The 25,240-nt window shown below is 40.9% G+C and overlaps 1 protein-coding gene across 2 annotated transcripts in view; it reads right to left on the bottom strand.

Moving 5' to 3' along the window:
* Nucleotides 1–25,240, bottom strand: part of flt4 (fms related receptor tyrosine kinase 4) — a 185,904-nt gene that overhangs the window by 92,287 nt on the left and 68,377 nt on the right. For both annotated transcript variants that reach the window (XM_055888029.1, XM_055888030.1), the window contains exons 2-3: nt 3,755–3,851; nt 645–1,033 (exon numbers count right to left, since the gene is read on the bottom strand). In XM_055888029.1, coding sequence (XP_055744004.1) covers nt 645–1,033; nt 3,755–3,851 — 486 coding nt within the window. The remainder of the gene's footprint in view (nt 1–644; nt 1,034–3,754; nt 3,852–25,240) is intronic.

Genomic DNA, 25,240 nt, shown 5'->3' with positions numbered 1-25,240 from the left:
TAATGTGACAAGAATGACTTTGTAAATAACAGCCAATTCTGGGATATGGATGACGTAGAACACAATAAACGGGGAATGGATGACGTAGAACACAATAAACGGGGAATGGATGACGTAGTACACAATAAACGGGGAATGGATGACGTAGTACACAATAAACGGGGAATGGATGACGTAGAACACAATAAACGGGGAATGGATGACGTAGAACACAATAAACGGGGAATGGATGACGTAGTACACAATAAACGGGGAATGGATGACATAGTACACAATAAACGGGGAATGGATGACGTAGTACACAATAAACGGGGAATGGATGACGTAGAACACAATAAACGGGGAATGGATGACGTAGAACACAATAAACGGGGAATGGATGACGTAGAACACAATAAACGGGGAATGGATGACGTAGTACACAATAAACGGGGAATGGATGACATAGTACACAATAAACGGGGACCCGTTTTGGCTCATGACTACTGGCTGAAATTGTACAAATGTGTGTGTGTGTGTGTGTGTGTGTGTGCGTGTGTGTGTGTGTGTGTGTGTGTGTGTGTGTGTGTGTGTGTGTGTGTGTGTGTGTGTGAGAGCAACAGCATGTGTGCGTGCGTCTCTCTCTGTATATAAACTCTTCTCACCTCTGACAAACACATATACAGCAACAGCCGTGGTCCCGTCGATGACAGCCTTGACATCTCTGTAGTAACAGCGGTAGTAACCCGTATCATTCCCTTTAGCTCCAGTGAGGATTAGGGTCTTGCAATACGGCCTTCCAGGCTCCCCTGGACACTCCAGGATGCTGACTCCCCTTCTCTGGATAGGGACCGAAGCAGGCGTACCAGTCCCCTCCCCGGCCAAGGGGTGGTCTCCCACGACTCCAGCCCCAGGGGTACAAACAGGGGTTCCAGACCCAGTCTCGGCCTCTCTCCCTGGGGCTCTGCTGGGCCTGGGGCCGGCCTGACGATCAGTCAGCTCTTCTCCCACTAGGGTCGTCTCAGGCCACACCCAGGACAGAGTACGCTGACCCCTGGGGGTCAGAGGTTAGGGGTTAAAGGTCAGAAGAAAGGTCAAGTGAGAGGTCACAGATGGGTCAATTAAGGTTTTTCAACCAATCAGAAAAGGTTAGGGCTGTATCAATGTCAGGTGTGTGACGTTAGCGACTGCGACAGATTGTGAAATTGTGTGTGTGTGTGTGTGTGTGTGTGTGTGTGTGTGTGTGTGTGTGTGTGTGTGTGTGTGTGTGTGTGTGTGTGTGTGTGTGTGTGTGTGTGTGTGTGTGTGTGTGTGTGTGTGTGGAAGAGGAAGGGAAAGCAGAGCTGTAGATATGATATATAGTGTATTATATTAATGACTGCAGGCGTGCTGGGGAATCATAATTCTGCTCTGTCTAGGGGGGACACACCGTGTGTGTGTTTTTCTTCACCCCATCCCATCCATTAATTCAGTTATGGGGACATATTACATGATGTCCATGATGTCATATCCTGTGTTTAATCGATTGGTTGCTTACTGTGTAATCTGCATTGCCATTGGCTAGTTATGACTGGTTAATCACTTTGTTTTTGTCATGATTTGTAGTATGAACGAGATGAACGAGATGTCAGCCAGCAGAATCAAACTCATTTTCTTCATGATGGTAGAGACAGTCAGCCAGCTGTTGGCTATTATATATATATATATATATATATATATACAGTTGAAGTCGGAAGTTTACACACACCTTAGCCAAATACATTTAAACTCAGTTTTCGACAATTCCTGACATTTAGTCCTACTAAAAATGTCCTGTCTTAGGTCAGTTAGGATCCCCACTTTATTTTAACAATGTGAAATGTGTGAATTATAGCAGAGAGTGATTTATTTCAGCTTTTATTTCTTTCACCACATTCCCAGTGGGTCAGAAGTTTACATACACTCAATTTGTATTTGGTAACATTGCCTTTAAATTGTTTATCTTGGGTCAAACGTTTCGGGTAGCCTTCCACAAGCTTCTCACAATAAGTTGGGTGAATTTTGGCCCATTCCTCCTGACAGAGCTGGTGTAACTGAGTCAGGTTTGTAGGCCCCCTTGCTTGCACATGCTTTTTCAGTTCTGCCCACAAATTTTCTATCGGATTGAGGTCAGGGCTTTGTGATGGCCCCTCCAATACCTTGACTTTGTTGTCCTTAAGCCATTTAGTCACAACTTTGAAAGTATGCTTGGGGTCATTGTCCATTTGGAAGACCTATTTGCGACTAAGCTTTAACTTCCTGACTGATGTCTTGAGATGTTGCTTCACTATATCCACATAAATTTTCTTCCTCATGGTGCCATCTGTTTTGTGAAGTGCACCAGTCCCTCCTGCAGCAAAGCACCCCCACAACATGATGCTGCCACCCCCGTGCTTCACGTTTGGGATGGTGTTCTTCGGCTTGTAAGCCTCCCCCTTTTTCCACCAAACATAACGATGGTCATTATGGGCAAACAGTTCTATTTTTGTTTCATCAGACCAGAGGACATTTCTCCTAAAAAAGTATGATCTTTGTCCCCATGTGCAGTTGCAAACCAGTCTGGCTTTTTTATGGCAGTTTTGGAGCAGTGGCTTCTTCCTTGCTGAGCGGCCTTTCAGGTTATGTCGATATAGGACTCGTTTTACTGTGGATATAGATACATGTGTACCTGTTTCCTCCAGCATCTTCACAAGGTCCTTTGCTGTTGTTCTGGGATTGATTTGCACTTTTTGCACCAAAGTACATTAATCTCTAGGAGACAGAACGCGTCTCCTTCCTAAGCGGTATGACGGCTGCGTGGTCCCATGGTGTTTATACTTGCGTACTATTGTTTGTACAGATGAACGTGGTACCTTCAGGCATATGGAAATTGCTCCCAAGGATGAACCATACTTGTGGAGGTCTACAATTATTTTTCTGAGGTCTTGGCTGATTTCTTTTGATTTTCCCATGATGTCAAGCAAAGACTGAGTTTGAAGGTAGGCCTTGAAATACATCCACAGGTACACCTCCAATTGACTCAAACGATGTCAATTAGCCCATCAGAAGCTTCTAAAGCCATGACATCATTTTCTGGAATTTTCCAAGCTGTTTAAAGGCACAGTCAACTTAGTGTATGTAAACTTCTGACCTGCTGAAATTGTGATTCAGTGAATTATAAGTGAAATAATCTGTCTGTAAACAATTGTTGGAAAAATGGCGTGTGTCATGCACAAAGTAGATGTCCTAACCGACTTGCCAAAACTATAGTTGGTCAACAAGAAATTTGTGGAGTGTTTGAAAAACGAGTTTTAATGACTCCAACCTAAGTGTATGTAAACTTCCGACATCAACTGTATAAACAGGTCCATTATCTTTAAGGTTTAAATTGTTTAAATTGAACACTGTTAAGAGTTAAGAGAGCGTTTCCTCTGATCAGAGACACATTACACAGCTTTAACACATGATCACAGCCTGCATGTAATGGTCAGAGAGACACAGACACAGTCCTCTACCTGCATGTAATGGACAGAGACACAGTCCTCTACCTGCATGTAATGGACAGAGACACAGTCCTCTACCTGCATGTAATGGACAGAGACACAGTACTCTACCTGCATGTAATGGACAGAGACACAGAGACACAGAGACACAGTCCTCTACCTGCATGTAATGGTCAGAGACACAGTCCTCTACCTGCATGTAATGGTCAGAGAGACAGAGACACAGTCCTCTACCTGCATGTAATGAACAGAGACACAGAGAGACAGTACTCTACCTGCATGTAATGGTCAGTGTTTCATCTGCGTGGATCACAAGGTCTTCTTTCGGGCTGTCAAGGGTGGGCGGAGTCATAGAATAGCCAATCACCAACCCTGAGGGAACAAAACAAAGTCATACGATTGGACGCTGACACTCAAAACACTGATTTGATGAGAAACAGATTCCCACAAAGCTCAATTACTGTGTATTGGTTTAAACAGCTCTGCATTTCGGCTCTGTCAAACCCCCTTAGAGTCACGCTGAACAGGAACTCAACCCGACAGGATGCACCAACCAAAGCTATCAAATGTTATTCATTATGTTACACGTAGCTAGCTCAGGGCTGTCGAATATAAAGATATAGAGATACACACACACACAGGGCATTCAGAAAGTAGTCACACCCCTTCACTTAATCCACATTTTGTTACATTACAATCAATCAATCAATCAAGTTTATTTTATATAGCCCTTCGTACATCAGTTAAAACCTCTTGAGAATACAGGGGGTGCTGTTTTCCCATTAGCATAATTTCCTCTACAGATTAAACTGCCTCTTATTCAATTATTGCTCCTACTATATGCATATAATTAATACCATTGGATAGAAAACAATCTATAGTTTCTAAAAACCGTTTCAATTTTGTCTCTAAGTGAAACAGAAGTCATTTGACAGCACTTTCCCTGACCAAGAAGAAGAATGCAAGATGTGTATGCTCGCTTCAACGCTCTGCCTATATATGGTCACGCCACCTATGACCCGAAACACACTTCATTCGTCTTCCTCTGGGTGTCAAGAGGACGTCAGAGGAGAAATTTGTTGTTTATCTTGTACTGACGTGAAATAAGACCTATTTCTTTGGCGTGACCGACAACTTCCGGTTCTCTGAATCGCGCGATTTGTAGGTGTGATTGTCTTCTGTTTTGCTGCCGTTAAGGATGAAAACTATCTCCGTCTCGAAGTTTGTTTGATACATGTGACCATATCATCTTAATGTATGTTTTTTCAATATAGTTTAATCAGATTATTTGATTTTTTTCGGGAGTTTTGCCGTGTTCCGTTCTGTGAGTTTTTTAACTTTGGACAGAACCGTGCCAGTCGACCAGTACCTATGCTAAATGAAGAGGGAAAGTTGCCATTGTGAATGGATTGAAAGACTCATCAGGACTAAGGACACGTTGATCAACATTCTGATGAAAGATCAGCAATAGTAAGACCCAATTTACGATGTTATTTCATATATCTGTCGTGCATGTGAACTGGTCGGGCGCGCCCAGCTGGTTCTGGCTGGCGTGGCTATGCTGATTTAGCGATACATTTTGTTTTCGCTATAAAACATTTGATAAATCTGAAATATTGTTTGGATTCACCCGATGTTGGGCTTTCAATATCTGTACGCTGTGTATTTTTTCTGAAATGTTTTAAGACAAGTAATTAGTTATATGACGTTGGTCTCTGTAATTGTTCTGGCTGCATCGGCACTATTTCAGATTGCAGCTGCAATGTAGAACTGTGATTTATACCTGAAAAATGCACATTTTTCAAAAAAAAACTATGCTATACCATAAATATGTTATCAGACTGTCATCTTATGAATTTGTTTCTTGGTTAGTGGCTATATATATTTTCATTTAGTCGAATTAGTGAAAGCTACTGACGCAGGAAAAAACTGTTGGAGTAAAAAAATTGTGTCTTTTGCTAACGTGTTTAGCTAATAGATTTACATATTGTGTCTTCCCTGTAAAACATTTTAAAAATCTGAAATGGTGGCTTTATTCACAAGATCTGTGTCTTTCATTAGGTGTCTTGGACTTGTGATTTAATGATATTTAGATGCTACTATTTAATTGTGACGCTATGCTAGCGATGCTAATCAGTGTGGGGGGGGTGGGGGGTGCTCCCGAATCCGGGGTAGGTGCTTGGTAGAGGCTAATATCTCGAAGTGCTGTACAGAGACCCAGCCTAAAACCCCAAACAGCTAGTAATGCAGGTGTAGAAGCACGGTGGCTAGGAAAAACTCCCTAGAAAGGCCAAAACCTAGGAAGAAACCTAGAGAGGAACCAGGCTATGAGGGGTGGCCAGTCCTCTTCTGTCTGTGCCGGGTGACAGACTTCATCTACAGACTTCATCTAAAATGATGAGGAATTGTTTATTATTTAATCCAATCTACACACAACACCCTATAATGACATCACAATACCCCATAATGACATCACAATACCCCATAATGACAAAGCAAAAACTGTTTTTTAGAATTCTTTTGCTATGAGACTCAATTGAGCTCATCCTTGAGATGTTTCTACAACTTAAATAGAGTCCACCTGTGGTAAATTCAAGTTATTGTAAATGATTTGGAAAGGCACATTTCTGTTTATAGGTCCCACAGTTGACAGTGCATGTCAGACCAAAAACCAAGACATGAGGTCAAAGAAATTGTCCGTAGAACTCCGAGACAGGATTGTGTCGAGGCACAGATCTGGGGAAGGGTACCAAAAAATGTCTGCAGCATTGAAAGTCCCCAAGAACACAGTGGCCTCCATCATTCTTAAATGGAAGAAGATCGGAACCACCAAGACTCTTCCTAGAGCTGACCAAACTGAGCAATCAGGGGAGAAGGGCCTTGGTCAGGGAGGTGACCAAGAACCCGATGGTCACTCTGACAGAGCTCCAGAGTTCCTCTGTGGAGATGGGAGAACCTTCCAGAAGGACAACCATGTCTGCAGCACCCTACCAATCAGGCCTGAAAGGTAGAGTGGCCAGACATTCTTCAGTAAAAGGCACATGGCAGCCCGCCTGGAGTTTACCAAAAGGCACCGAATCTAAAGGACTCTCAGACAATTAGGAACAAGATTCTCTGGTCTGATGAAACCAAGATTGAACTCTTTGGCTTGAATGCCAAGCGTCACTTCTTGAGGAAACCTGGCACCATCTTTACGGTGAAGCATGGTGGTAGCAGCATCGTGCTGTGGGGATGTTTTTCAGCGGCAGGGACTGGGAGACTAGTCAGGATGTGTGTGTGTGTGTGTGTGTGTGTGTGTGTGTGTGTGTGTGTGTGTGTGTGTGTGTGTGTGTGTGTGTGTGTGTGTGTGTGTGTGTGTGTGTGTGTGTGTGTGTGTGTGTGTGTGTGTGTGTGTGTGTGTGTGTGTGTGCATAGTGTGTGTGTGTGTGTGTGTGCAAAGTGTGTGTGTGTGTGTGCAAAGTGTGTGTGTGTATATACTGTGGGGCAAAAAAGTATTTAGTCAGCCACCAATTGTGCAAGTTCTCCCACTTAAAAAGATGAGAGAGGCCTGTAATTTTCATCATAGGTACACTTCAACAATGACAGACGAAATGAGAAAAAAAGGACGGACTCCACTACTGTATATAGGTAATAGTAAACCATTTAGGACGGACTCCACTACTGTAAATAGGTAATAGTAAACCATTTAGGACAGACTCCACTACTGTATATAGGGACTAGTAAACCATTTAGGACAGACTCCACTACTGAATATAGGGACTAGTAAACCATTTAGGACAGACTCCACTACTGTAAATAGGTAATAGTAAACCATTTAGGACAGACTCCACTACTGTATATAGGGACTAGTAAACCATTTAGGACAGACTCCACTACTGTATATAGGGACTAGTAAACCATTTAGGACAGACTCCACTACTGTATATAGGTAATAGTAAACCATTTAGGACAGACTCCACTACTGTATATAGGTAATAGTAAACCATTTAGGACAGACTCCACTACTGAATATAGGGACTAGTAAACCATTTAGGACAGACTCCACTACTGTATATAGGGACTAGTAAACCATTTAGGACAGACTCCACTACTGTAAATAGGTAATAGTAGGACAGACTCCACTACTGTAAATAGGTAATAGTAGGACAGACTCCACTACTGTATATAGGGACTAGTAAACCATTTAGAACAGACTCCACTACTGTATATAGGGACTAGTAAACCATTTAGGACAGACTCCACTACTGTATATAGGGACTAGTAAACCCTTTAGGACAGACTCCACTACTGTAAATAGGTAATAGTAGGACAGACTCCACTACTGTATATAGGGACTAGTAAACCATTTAGGACAGACTCCACTACTGTATATAGGTAATAGTAAACCATTTAGGACAGACTCCACTACTGTATATAGGTAATAGTAGGACAGACTCCACTACTGTAAATAGGTAATAGTAGGACAGACTCCACTACTGTATATAGGGACTAGTAAACCATTTAGGACAGACTCCACTACTGTATATAGGTAATAGTAAACCCTTTAGGACAGACTCCACTACTGAATATAGGGACTAGTAAACCATTTAGGACAGACTCCACTACTGTAAATAGGTAATAGTAGGACAGACTCCACTACTGTATATAGGGACTAGTAAACCATTTAGGACGGACTCCACTACTGTATATAGGGACTAGTAAACCATTTAGGACAGACTCCACTACTGTATATAGGGACTAGTAAACCATTTAGGACGGACTCCACTACTGTATATAGGGACTAGTAAACCATTTAGGACGGACTCCACTACTGTATATAGGGTCTAGTAAACCATTTAGGACAGACTCCACTACTGTAAATAGGGACTAGTAAACCATTTAGGACAGACTCCACTACTGTATATAGGGACTAGTAAACCATTTAGGACAGACTCCACTACTGTATATAGGGACTAGTAAACCATTTAGGACGGACTCCACTACTGTATATAGGGACTAGTAAACCATTTAGGACAGACTCCACTAATGTATATAGGTAATAGTAAACCATTTAGGACAGACTCCACTACTGTATATAGGGACTAGTAAACCCTTTAGGACAGACTCCACTACTGTATATAGGTAATAGTAAACCATTTAGGACAGACTCCACTACTGTATATAGGTAATAGTAAACCATTTAGGACAGACTCCACTACTGTATATAGGTAATAGTAAACCATTTAGGACAGACTCCACTACTGTAAATAGGTAATAGTAAACCATTTAGGACAGACTCCACTACTGTCCTAAAGTAGTTTTTACACTGCTGCTACTCGCTGTTTATTATCTATGCGTAGTCACTTCACCCCTACCTACATGTACAAATTACCTCGACTAAAATGTTCCCCCACACATTGATTCGGCACCGGTACCCCTTGTATATAGCCTCGTTATTGTTATTTTATTGTAAAAAATTTTTTTTTTACTTTTATTTATTTATTTATTTTTCTTAACTGCGTGGTTGGCTTGTAGTAAGAATTTCACGGTAAGTCCAACACCTGTTGTATTCGACGCAAGTTACAAATAAAATTAGATTTGAAGATCATCAAGGACAACAACCACCCGAGTCACTGCCTGTTCACCCCGTTATCATCCAGAAGGCGAGGTCAGTACAGGTGCATCAAAGCAGGGACCGAGAGACTGTTAAACAGCTTCTATCTCAAGGCCATCAGACTGTTAAACAGCCACCACTAGCCGGCGACCATCCGGTTACTCAACCCTGCACCTGAGAGGCTGCTGCCCTCTATACATAGACATGGAATCACTGGTCACTTTAATAATGTTACTCCACCCTGCACCTTAGAGGCTGCTGCCCTCTATACATAGACATGGAATCACTGGTCACTTTAATAATGTTACTCCACCCTGCACCTTAGAGGCTGCTGCCCTCTATACATAGACATGGAATCACACTTTAATAATGTTACTCCACCCTGCACCTTAGAGGCTGCTGCCCTCTATACATAGACATGGAATCACACTTTAATAATGTTACTCCACCCTGCACCTTAGAGGCTGCTGCCCTCTATACATAGACATGGAATCACTGGCCACTTTAATAATGTTACTCCACCCTGCACCTGAGAGGCTGCTGCCCTCTATACATAGACATGGAATCACACTTTAATAATGTTACTCCACCCTGCACCTTAGAGGCTGCTGCCCTCTATACATAGACATGGAATCACTGGTCACTTTAATAATGTTACTCCACCCTGCACCTTAGAGGCTGCTGCCCTCTATACATAGACATGGAATCACTGGTCACTTTAATAATGTTACTCAACCCTCCACCTTAGAGGCTGCTGCCCTCTATACATAGACATGGAATCACTGGTCACTTTAATAATGTTACTCCACCCTCCACCTGAGAGGCTGCTGCCCTCTATACATAGACATGGAATCACTGGTCACTTTAATAATGTTACTCCACCCTCCACCTTAGAGGCTGCTGCCCTGTATACATAGACATGGAATCACTGGTCACTTTAATAATGTTACTCCACCCTGCACCTTAGAGGCTGCTGCCCTCTATACATAGACATGGAATCACACTTTAATAATGTTACTCCACCCTCCACCTTAGAGGCTGCTGCCTTCTATACATAGACATGGAATCACTGGTCACTTTAATAATGTTACTCCACCCTGCACCTTAGAGGCTGCTGCCCTCTATACATAGACATGGAATCACTGGCCACTTTAATAATGTTACTCCACCCTCCACCTTAGAGGCTGCTGCCCTCTATACATAGACATGGAATCACACTTTAATAATGTTACTCCACCCTCCACCTTAGAGGCTGCTGCCCTCTATACATAGACATGGAATCACTGGTCACTTTAATAATGTTACTCCACCTTAGAGGCTGCTGCCCTCTATACATAGACATGGAATCACTGGTCACTTTAATAATGTTACTCCACCTTAGAGGCTGCTGCCCTCTATACATAGACATGGAATCACTGGTCACTTTAATAATGTTACTCCACCCTCCACCTTAGAGGCTGCTGCCCTCTATACATAGACATGGAATCACTGGTCACTTTAATAATGTTACTCCACCCTGCACCTTAGAGGCTGCTGCCCTCTATACATAGACATGGAATCACACTTTAATAATGTTACTCCACCCTGCACCTTAGAGGCTGCTGCCCTCTATACATAGACATGGAATCACTGGTCACTTTAATAATGTTACTCCACCCTCCACCTTAGAGGCTACTGCCCTCTATACATAGACATGGAATCACTGGTCACTTTAATAATGTTACTCCACCCTGCACCTTAGAGTCTGCTGCCCTCTATACATAGACATGGAATCACTGGTCACTTTAATAATGTTACTCAACCCTCCACCTGAGAGGCTGCTGCCCTCTATACATAGACATGGAATCACACTTTAATAATGTTACTCCACCCTGCACCTTAGAGGCTGCTGCCCTCTATACATAGACATGGAATCACTGGTCACTTTAATAATGTTACTCCACCCTCCACCTTAGAGGCTACTGCCCTCTATACATAGACATGGAATCACTGGTCACTTTAATAATGTTACTCCACCCTGCACCTTAGAGTCTGCTGCCCTCTATACATAGACATGGAATCACTGGTCACTTTAATAATGTTACTCAACCCTCCACCTGAGAGGCTGCTGCCCTCTATACATAGACATGGAATCACACTTTAATAATGTTACTCCACCCTGCACCTTAGAGACTGCTGCCCTCTATACATAGACATGGAATCACACTTTAATAATGTTACTCCACCCTCCACCTTAGAGGCTGCTGCCCTCTATACATAGACATGGAATCACACTTTAATAATGTTACTCCACCCTGCACCTTAGAGGCTGCTGCCCTCTATACATAGACATGGAATCACACTTTAATAATGTTACTCCACCCTGCACCTTAGAGGCTGCTGCCCTCTATACATAGACATGGAATCACACTTTAATAATGTTACTCCACCCTGCACCTTAGAGGCTGCTGCCCTCTATACATAGACATGGAATCACACTTTAATAATGTTACTCCACCCTGCACCTTAGAGGCTGCTGCCCTCTATACATAGACATGGAATCACACTTTAATAATGTTACTCCACCCTGCACCTTAGAGGCTGCTGCCCTCTATACATAGACATGGAATCACACTTTAATAATGTTACTCAATTTCATCATCTTTACATCATTTTTAACACACCATCCTATATAACTACTGTCTATACTGTCTATACACACCATCCTATATAACTACTGTCTATACACACCATCCTATAGAACTACTGTCTATACACACCATCCTATATAACTACTGTCTATACACACCATCCTATATAACTACTGTCTATACACACCATCCTATATAACTACTGTCTATACACACCATCCTATATAACTACTGTCTATACACACCATCCTATATAACTACTGTCTATACTGTCTATACACACCATCCTATATAACTACTGTCTATACTGTCTATACACACCATCCTATATAACTACTGTCTATACTGTCTATACACACCATCCTATATAACTACTGTCTATACTGTCTATACACACCATTCTATATAACTACTGTCTATACTGTCTATACACACCATCCTATATAACTAATGTCTATACACACCATCCTATATAACTACTGTCTATACACACCATCCTATATAACTACTGGCTATACACACCATCCTATATAACTACTGTCTATACACACCATCCTATATAACTACTGTCTATACACACCATCCTATATAACTACTGTCTATACACACCATCCTATATAACTACTGTCTATACTGTCTATACACACCATCCTATATAACTACTGTCTATACTGTCTATACACACCATCCTATATAACTACTGGCTATACTGTCTATACACACCATCCTATATAACTACTGGCTATACACACCATCCTATATAACTACTGTCTATACACACCATCCTATATAACTACTGTCTATACACACCATCCTATATAACTACTGTCTATACACACCATCCTATATAACTACTGTCTATACACACCATCCTATATAACTACTGTCTATACACACCATCCTATATAACTACTGTCTATACTGTCTATACACACCATCCTATATAACTACTGTCTATACACACCATCCTATATAACTACTGTCTATACACACCATCCAATATAACTACTGTCTATACACACCATCCTATATAACTACTGTCTATACTGTCTATACACACCATCCTATATAACTACTGTCTATACACACCATCCTATATAACTACTGTCTATACACACCATCCTGTATAACTACTGTCTATACACACCATCCTATATAACTACTGTCTATACACACCATTCTATATAACTACTGTCTATACACACCATCCTACATAACTACTGTCTATACTGTCTATACACACCATTCTATATAACTACTGTCTATACTGTCTATACACACCATCCTATATAACTAATGTCTATACACACCATTCTATATAACTACTGTCTATACACAAAATCCTATATAACTACTGTCTATACACACCATCCTATATAACTACTGTCTATACACACCATCCTATATAACTACTGTCTATACTGTCTATACACACCATCCTATATAACTACTGGCTATACTGTCTATACACACCATCCTATATAACTAATGTCTATACACACCATTCTATATAACTACTGTCTATACACAATATCCTATATAACTACTGTCTATACACACCATCCTATATAACTACTGTCTATACACACCATCCTATATAACTACTGTCTATACTGTCTATACACACCATCCTATATAACTACTGGCTATACTGTCTATACACACCATCCTATATAACTACTGTCTATACACACCATTCTATATAACTACTGTCTATAATGTCTATACACACCATCCTATATAACTACTGTCGATACACACCATCCTATATAACTACTGTCTATACACAATATCCTATATAACTACTGTCTATACACACCATCCTATATAACTACTGTCTATACTGTCTATACACACCATCCTATATAACTACTGGCTATACTGTCTATACACACCATCCTATATAACTACTGTCTATACACACCATCCTATATAACTACTGTCTATACACACCATCCTATATAACTACTGTCTATACACACCATCCTATATATCTACTGTCTATACACACCATCCTATATAACTACTGTCTATACACACCATCCTATATAACTACTGTCTATACACACCACCCTATATAACTACTGTCTATACTGTCTATACACACCATCCTATATAACTACTGTCTATACACACCATCCTATATAACTACTGTCTATACACACCATCCTATATAACTACTGTCTATACACACCATCCTATATAACTACTGTCTATACTGTCTATACACACCATCCTATATAACTACTGTCTATACTGTCTATACACACCATCCTATATAACTACTGTCTATACACACCATCCTATATAACTACTGTCTATACACACCATCCTATATAACTACTGTCTATACTGTCTATACACACCATCCTATATAACTACTGTCTATACTGTCTATACACACCATCCTATATAACTACTGTCTATACACACCATCCTATATAACTACTGTCTATACACACCATCCTATATAACTACTGTCTATACTGTCTATACACACCATCCTATATAACTACTGTCTATACTGTCTAAACACACCATCCTATACAACTACTGTCTATACACACCCTCCTATATAACTACTGTCTATACACACCATCCTATATAACTACTGTCTATACACACCATCCTATATAACTACTGTCTATACTGTCTAAACACACCATCCTATATGACTACTGTCTATACACACCATCCTATATAACTACTGTCTATACACACCATCCTATATAACTACTGGCTATACACACCATCCTATATAACTACTGTCTATACACACCATCCTATATAACTACTGTCTGTACTGTCTATACACACCATCCTATATAACTACTGTCTATACTGTCTATACACACCATCCTATATAACTACTGTCTATACACACCATCCTATATAACTACTGTCTATACACACCATCCTATATAACTACTGTCTATACACACCATCCTATATAACTACTGTCTATACTGTCTATACACACCATCCTATATAACTACTGTCTATACACACCATCCTATATAACTACTGTCTATACACACAATCCTATATAACTACTGTCTATACACACCATCCTATATAACTACTGTCTATACACACCATCCTATATAACTACTGTCTATACACACCATCCTATATAACTACTGTCTATACACACCATCCTATATAACTACTGTCTATGCACACCATCCTATATAACTACTGTCTATACACACCATCCTATATAACTACTGTCTATACTGTCTATACACACCATCCTATATAACTACTGTCTATACTGTCTAAACACACCATCCTATATAACTACTGTCTATACACACCATCCTATATAACTACTGTCTATACACACCATCCTATATAACTACTGTCTATACACACCCTCCAATATAACTACTGTCTATACACACCATCCTATATAACTACTGTCTATACACACCCTCCTATATAACTACTGTCTATACTGTCTATACACACCATCCTATATAACTACTGTCTATGCACACCATCCTATATAACTACTGTCTATACTGTCTAAACACACCATCCTATATAACTACTGTCTATACTGTCTATACACACCATCCTATATAACTACTGTCTATACACACCATCCTATATAACTACTGTCTATGCACACCATCCTATATAACTACTGTCTATACACACCATCCTATATAACTACTGTCTATACACACCATCCTATATAACTACTGTCTATACTGTCTATACACACCATCCTATATAACTACTGTCTATACTGTCTATACACACCATCCTATATAACTACTGTCTATACACACCATCCTATATAACTACTGTCTATACACACCATCCTATATAACTACGGTCTATACACACCGTCCTATATAACTACTGTCTATACACACCATTCTATTATAACTACTGTCTATACTGTCTATACACACCATCCTATATAACTACTGTCTATACTGTCTATACACACCATCCTATATAACTACTGTCTATACACACCGTCCTATATAACTACTGTCTATACACACCATCCTATATAACTACTGTCTCTACTGTCTATACACACCATCCTATATAACTACTGTCTATACACACCGTCCTATATAACTACTGTCTATACACACCATCCTATTATAACTACTGTCTATACTGTCTATACACACCATCCTATATAACTACTGTCTATACACACCATCCTATATAACTACTGTCTATACTGTCTATACACACCATCCTATTTAACTACTGTCTATACTGTCTATACACACCATCCAATATAACTAATGTCTGTACACACCATCCTATAAAACTACTGTCTATACACACCATCCTATATAACTACTGTCTATACTGTCTATACACACCATCCTATATAACTACTGTCTATAATGTCTATACACACCATCCAATATAACTAATGTCTGTACACACCATCCTATATAACTACTGTCTATACACACCATCCTATATAACTACTGTCTATACACACCATCCTATATAACCACTGTCTATACACACCATCCTATATAACTAATGTCTATACACACCATCCTATATAACTAATGTCTATACCGTCTATACACACCATCCTATATAACTACTGTCTATACACACCATCCTATATAACTACTGTCTATACACACCATCCTATATAACTACTGTCTATACACACCATCATATATAACTACTGTCTATACACACCATCCTATATAACTACTGTCGATACACACCATCCTATATAACTACTGTCTATACACACCATCATATATAACTACTGTCTATACTGTCTATACACACCATCCTATATAACTACTGTCTATACTGTCTATACACACCATCCTATATAACTACTGTCGATACACACCATCCTATATAACTACTGTCTATACTGTCTATACACACCATCCTGTATAACTACTGTCTATACACACCATCCTATATAACTACTGTCTATACACACCATCATATATAACTACTGTCTATACTGTCTATACACACCATCCTGTATAACTACTGTCTATACACACCATCCTATATAACTACTGTCTATACACACCATCCTATATAACTACTGTCGATACACACCATCCTATATAACTACTGTCTATACACACCATCCTATATAACTACTGTCTATACTGTCTATACACACCATCATATATAACTACTGTCTATACTGTCTATACACACCATCCTATATAACTACTGTCTATACACACCATCCTATATAACTACTGTCTATACTGTCTATACACACCATCATATATAACTACTGTCTATACTGTCTATACACACCATCCTATATAACTACTGTCTATACACACCATCCTATATAACTACTGTCTATACTGTCTATACACACCATCCTATATAACTACTGTCTATACTGTCTATACACACCATCCTATATAACTACTGTCTATACACACCATCCTATATAACTACTGTCTATACTGTCTATACACACCATCCTATATAACTACTGTCGATACACACCATCCTATATAACTACTGTCTATACTGTCTATACACACCATCCTATATAACTACTGTCTATACTGTCTATACACACCATCCTATATAACTACTGTCTATACACACCATCCTATATAACTACTGTCGATACACACCATCCTATATAACTACTGTCTATACACACCATCATATATAACTACTGTCTATACTGTCTATACACACCATCCTATATAACTACTGTCTATACACACCATCCTATATAACTACTGTCGATACAAACCATCCTATATAACTACTGTTTATACACACCATCATATATAACTACTGTCTATACTGTCTATACACACCATCATATATAACTACTGTCTATACTGTCTATACACACCATCCTATATAACTACTGTCTATACACACCATCATATATAACTACTGTCTATACTGTCTATACACACCATCCTATATAACTACTGTCTATACACACCATCCTATATAACTACTGTCTATACACACCATCCTATATAACTACTGTCTATACACACCATCCTATATAACTACTGTCTATACACACCATCCTATATAACTACTGTCTATACACACCATCCTATATAACTACTGTCTATACACACCATCCTATATAACTACTGTCTATACACACCATCCTATATAACTACTGTCTATACACACCATCCTATATAACTACTGTCTATACACACCATCCTATATAACTACTGTCTATACACACCATCCTATATAACTACTGTCTATACACACCATCCTATATAACTACTGTCTATACTGTCTATACACACCATCCTATATAACTACTGTCTATACACACCATCCTATATAACTACTGTCTATACACACCATTCTATATAACTACTGTCTATACTGTCTATACACACCATCCTATATAACTACTGTCTATACACACCATCCTATATAACTACTGTCTATACACACCATCCTATATAACTACTGTCTATACACACCATCCTATATAACTAATGTCTATACACACCATCCTATATAACTACTGTCTATACACACCATCCTATATAACTACTGTCTATACACACCATCCTATATAACTACTGTCTATACTGTCTATACACACCATCCTATATAACTACTGTCTATACACACCATCCTATATAACTACTGTCTATACACACCATCCTATATAACTACTGTCTATACTGTCTATACACACCATCCTATATAACTACTGTCTATACTGTCTATACACACCATCCTATATAACTACTGTCTATACACACCTCCTATATAACTACTGTCCATACTGTCTATACACACCATCCTATATAACTACTGTCTATACACACCATCATATATAACTACTGTCTATACTGTCTATACACACCATCCTATATAACTACTGTCTATACACACCATCCTATATAACTACTGTCTATACACACCATCCTATATAACTACTGTCTATACACACCATCCTATATAACTACTGTCTATACACACCATCCTATATAACTACTGTCTATACACACCATCCTATATAACTACTGTCTTTACACACCATCCAATATAACTACTGTCTATACACACCATCCTATATAACTACTGTCTATACACACCATCCTATATAACTACTGTCTATACTGTCTATACACACCATCCTATATAACTACTGTCTATACACACCATCCTATATAACTACTGTCTATACACACCATCCAATATAACTACTGTCTATACACACCATCCTATATAACTACTGTCTATACACACCATCCTATATAACTACTGTCTATACACACCATCCTATATATCTACTGTCTATACACACCATCCTATATAACTACTGTCTATACTGTCTATACACACCATCCTATATAACTACTGTCTATACACACCATCCTATATAACTACTGTCTATACACACCATTCTATATAACTACTGTCTATACTGTCTATACACACCATCCTATATAACTACTGTCTATAAACACCATCCTATATAACTACTGTCTATACTGTCTATACACACCATCCTATATAACTACTGTCTATACACACCATTCTATATAACTACTGTCTATACTGTCTATACACACCATCCTATATATCTACTGTCTATACACACCATCCTATATAACTACTGTCCATACTGTCTATACACACCATCCTATATAACTACTGTCTATACACACCATCCTATATAACTACTGTCTATACACACCATCCTATATAACTACTGTCTATACTGTCTATACACACCATCCTATATAACTACTGTCTATACACACCATCCTATATAACTACTGTCTATACACACCATCCTATATAACTACTGTCTATACTGTCTATACACACCATCCTATATAACTACTGTCCATACTGTCTATACACACCATCCTATATAACTACTGTCTATACACACCATCCTATATAACTACTGTCTATACACACCATCCTATATAACTACTGTCTATACTGTCTATACACACCATCCTATATAACTACTGTCTATACACACCATCCTATATAACTACTGTCTATACACACCATCCAATATAACTACTGTCTATACACACCATCCTATATAACTACTGTCTATACTGTCTATACACACCATCCTATCAGTCCCCCTTTAGATTCCCCCAATCCCCCCAGCCTCAACAAGACCCCAGCTAGCCAGCTAGCTCCTTCCACACGGAGACAGAATCATATCCTCTGATTCTACAAAATATTAAGAACAGTTAGCCCCCAGCTAGCCAGCTAGCTCCTTCCACACGGAGACAGAATCATATACACTGATTCTACAAAATATTAAGAACAGTTAGCCCCCAGCTAGCCAGCTAGCTCCTTCCACACGGAGACAGAATCATATACACCGATTCTACAAAATATTAAGAACAGTTAGCCCCCAGCTAGCCAGCTAGCTCCTTCCACATGGAGACAGAATCATATCCTCTGATTCTACAAAATATTAAGAACAGTTAGCCCCCAGCTAGCCAGCTAGCTCCTTCCACACGGAGACAGAATCATATACACTGATTCTACAAAATATTAAGAACAGTTAGCCCCCAGCTAGCCAGCTAGCTCCTTCCACATGGAGACAGAATAAGATACACTGATTCTACTAAATATTAAGAACAGTTAGCCCCCAGCTAGCCAGCTAGCTCCTTCCACACGGAGACAGAATCATATCCTCTGATTCTACAAAATATTAAGTACAGTTAGCCCCCAGCTAGCCACCTAGCTCCTTCCACATGGAGACAGAATCATATCCTCTGATTCTACAAAATATTAAGAACAGTTAGCCCCCAGCTAGCCAGCTAGCTCCTTCCACATGGAGACAGAATCATATACACCGATTCTACAAAATATTAAGAACAGTTAGCCCCCAGCTAGCTCCTTCCACACGGAGACAGAATCATATACACCAATTCTACAAAATATTAAGAACAGTTAGCCCCCAGCTAGCTCCTTCCACACGGAGACAGAATCATATACACCGATTCTACAAAATATTAAGAACAGTTAGCCCCCAGCTAGCTCCTTCCACACGGAGACAGAATCATATACACCGATTCTACAAAATATTAAGAACAGTTAGCCCCCAGCTAGCCAGCTAGCTCCTTCCACATGGAGACAGAATCATATACACCGATTCTACAAAATATTAAGAACAGTTAGCCCCCAGCTAGCTCCTTCCACACGGAGACAGAATCATATACACCAATTCTACAAAATATTAAGAACAGTTAGCCCCCAGCTAGCTCCTTCCACACGGAGACAGAATCATATACACCGATTCTACAAAATATTAAGAACAGTTAGCCCCCAGCTAGCTCCTTCCACACGGAGACAGAATCATATACACCGATTCTACAAAATATTAAGAACAGTTAGCCCCCAGCTAGCTCCTTCCACACGGAGACAGAATCATATACACCGATTCTACAAAATATTAAGAACAGTTAGCCCCCAGCTAGCCAGCTAGCTCCTTCCACATGGAGACAGAATCATATACACCGATTCTACAAAATATTAAGAACAGTTAGCCCCCAGCTAGCTCCTTCCACACGGAGACAGAATCATATACACCAATTCTACAAAATATTAAGAACAGTTAGCCCCCAGCTAGCTCCTTCCACACGGAGACAGAATCATATACACCGATTCTACAAAATATTAAGAACAGTTAGCCCCCAGCTAGCTCCTTCCACACGGAGACAGAATCATATACACCGATTCTACAAAATATTAAGAACAGTTAGCCCCCAGCTAGCCAGCTAGCTCCTTCCACATGGAGACAGAATCATATCCTCTGATTCTACAAAATATTAAGAACAGTTAGCCCCCAGCTAGCCAGCTAGCTCCTTCCACACGGAGACAGAATCATATACACTGATTCTACAAAATATTAAGAACAGTTAGCCCCCAGCTAGCCAGCTAGCTCCTTCCACATGGAGACAGAATAAGATACACTGATTCTACTAAATATTAAGAACAGTTAGCCCCTAGCTAGCCAGCTAGCTCCTTCCACACGGAGACAGAATCATATACACCGATTCTACAAAATATTAAGAACAGTTAGCCCCCAGCTAGCCAGCTAGCTCCTTCCACATGGAGACAGAATCATATACACCGATTCTACAAAATATTAAGAACAGTTAGCCCCCAGCTAGCTCCTTCCACACGGAGACAGAATCATATACACCAATTCTACAAAATATTAAGAACAGTTAGCCCCCAGCTAGCTCCTTCCACACGGAGACAGAATCATATACACCGATTCTACAAAATATTAAGAACAGTTAGCCCCCAGCTAGCTCCTTCCACACGGAGACAGAATCATATACACCGATTCTACAAAATATTAAGAACAGTTAGCCCCCAGCTAGCCAGCTAGCTCCTTCCACATGGAGACAGAATCATATCCTCTGATTCTACAAAATATTAAGAACAGTTAGCCCCCAGCTAGCCAGCTAGCTCCTTCCACACGGAGACAGAATCATATACACTGATTCTACAAAATATTAAGAACAGTTAGCCCCCAGCTAGCCAGCTAGCTCCTTCCACATGGAGACAGAATAAGATACACTGATTCTACTAAATATTAAGAACAGTTAGCCCCTAGCTAGCCAGCTAGCTCCTTCCACACGGAGACAGAATCATATCCTCTGATTCTACAAAATATTAAGAACAGTTAGCCCCCAGCTAGCCAGCTAGCTCCTTCCACACGGAGACAGAATCATATCCTCTGATTCTACAAAATATTAAGAACAGTTAGCCCCCAGCTAGCCAGCTAGCTCCTTCCACATGGAGACAGAATAAGATACACTGATTCTACTAAATATTAAGAACAGTTAGCCCCCAGCTAGCCAGCTAGCTCCTTCCACACGGAGACAGAATCATATCCTCTGATTCTACAAAATATTAAGAACAGTTAGCCCCCAGCTAGCTCCTTCCACACAGAGACAGAATCATATACACCGATTCTACAAAATATTAAGAACAGTTAGCCCCCAGCTAGCTCCTTCCACACGGAGACAGAATCATATACACTGATTCTACTAAATATTAAGAACAGTTAGCCCCCAGCTAGCCAGCTAGCTCCTTCCACACGGAGACAGAATCATATACACCGATTCTACAAAATATTAAGACACCTGCTCTTTCTATGACGGACTGACCAGGTGAATCAGGTGATCAGGTGAATCAGCTGACCAGGTGAATCCAGGTGAGATGTAGGATCCCTTATTGACGTCACTTGTTAAATCTATTTCAATCAGTGGAGATGAAGTGGGATGAGACAGGTTAAAGAAGGATTTTTAAGGCTTGATACATGGATTGCCCAGAGGGTGAATGGGCAAGACGACATATTTAAGTACCTTACAACGGGGTGTGGTAGTAGGTGCCAGGCGCACCGGTTTGTGTCAAAAACTGCAGTGCTGCTGGGTTTTTCACACTCAACAGTTATCAGTGTGTATCAAGAATGGTCCATCACCCAAAGGACATCCAGCCAACTTCACACAACTGTGGGAAGCATTGGAGTCAACATGGCCCAGCATCCCTGTGGAACGCTTTCAACACCTTGTAGAGTCCATGACCCGATGAATTGAGACTGTTCTGAAGGTAAAACAGGGGGGGTTTACTAATGTTTGGTATAGTCAGTGTATAAACGATGACCTGGTCACCATTAGAGGAGAGCTGACCACACTAGGGGTTTAGAGGAGAGAGAAGGAGAGCTGACCACACTAGGGGTTTAGAGGAGACAGAAGGAGAGCTGACCACACTAGGGGTTTAGAGGAGACAGGAGGAGAGCTGACCACACTAGGGGTTTAGAGGAGACAGAAGGAGAGCTGACCACACTAGGGGTTTAGAGGAGACAAAAGGAGAGCTGACCACACTAGGGGTTTAGAGGAGACAGGAGGAGAGCTGACCACACTAGGGGTTTAGAGGAGACAAAAGGAGAGCTGACCACACTAGGGGTTTAGAGGAGACAGGAGGAGAGCTGACCACACTAGGGGTTTAGAGGAGACAGGAGGAGAGCTGATCACACTAGGGGTTTAGAGGAGACAGAAGGAGAGCTGACCACACTAGGGGTTTAGAGGAGACAGAAGGAGAGCTGACCACACTAGGGGTTTAGAGGAGATAGAAGGAGAGCTGACCACACTAGGGGTTTAGAGACAGAAGGAGAGCTGACCACACTAGGGGTTTAGAGGAGACAGAAGGAGAGCTGACCACACTAGGGGTTTAGAGGAGACAAAAGGAGAGCTGACCACACTAGGGGTTTAGAGGAGACAGAAGGAGAGCTGACCACACTAGGGGTTTAGAGGAGACAGGAGGAGAGCTGACCACACTAGGGGTTTAGAGGAGACAGGAGGAGAGCTGACCACACTAGGGGTTTAGAGGAGACAGGAGGAGAGCTGACCACACTAGGGGTTTAGAGACAGAAGGAGAGCTGACCACACTAGGGGTTTAGAGGAGACAGAAGGAGAGCTGACCACACTAGGGGTTTAGAGGAGACAGAAGGAGAGCTGACCACACTAGGGGTTTAGAGGAGACAGAAGGAGAGCTGACCACACTAGGGGTTTAGAGGAGACAGAAGGAGAGCTGACCACACTAGGGGTTTAGAGACAGGAGGAGAGCTGACCACACTAGGGGTTTAGAGGAGACAGAAGGAGAGCTGACCACACTAGGGGTTTAGAGGAGACAGAAGGAGAGCTGACCACACTAGGGGTTTAGAGGAGACAGAAGGAGAGCTGACCACACTAGGGGTTTAGAGACAGAAGGAGAGCTGACCACACTAGGGGTTTAGAGACAGAAGGAGAGCTGACCACACTAGGGGTTTAGAGGAGACAGAAGGAGAGCTGACCACACTAGGGGTTTAGAGACAGAAGGAGAGCTGACCACACTAGGGGTTTAGAGGAGACAGGAGGAGAGCTGACCACACTAGGGGTTTAGAGACAGAAGGAGAGCTGACCACACTAGGGGTTTAGAGGAGACAGAAGGAGAGCTGACCACACTAGGGGTTTAGAGACAGAAGGAGAGCTGACCACACTGGGGGTTTAGAGGAGACAGAAGGAGAGCTGACCACACTAGGGGTTTAGAGGAGACAGAAGGAGAGCTGACCACACTAGGGGTTTAGAGGAGAGAGAAGGAGAGCTGACCACACTAGGGGTTTAGAGGAGACAGAAGGAGAGCTGACCACACTAGGGGTTTAGAGGAGACAGAAGGAGAGCTGACCACACTAGGGGTTTAGAGGAGACAGAAGGAGAGCTGACCACACTAGGGGTTTAGAAACAGAAGGAGAGCTGACCACACTAGGGGTTTAGAGGAGACAGAAGGAGAGCTGACCACACTAGGGGTTTAGAGGAGACAGAAGGAGAGCTGACCACACTAGGGGTTTAGAGGAGACAGAAGGTGAGCTGACCACACTAGGGGTTTAGAGACAGAAGGAGAGCTGACCACACTAGGGGTTTAGAGACAGGAGGAGAGCTGACCACACTAGGGGTTTAGAGGAGACAGAAGGAGAGCTGACCACACTAGGGGTTTAGAGACAGGAGGAGAGCTGACCA

This window comes from Salvelinus fontinalis, chromosome 29, assembly GCF_029448725.1.
Source record: "Salvelinus fontinalis isolate EN_2023a chromosome 29, ASM2944872v1, whole genome shotgun sequence".
In the NCBI taxonomy this organism is placed as follows: domain Eukaryota; kingdom Metazoa; phylum Chordata; class Actinopteri; order Salmoniformes; family Salmonidae; genus Salvelinus; species Salvelinus fontinalis.
Note: the sequence above shows the minus strand (reverse complement) of the source record. Positions and strands in the feature narration are given on the sequence as shown.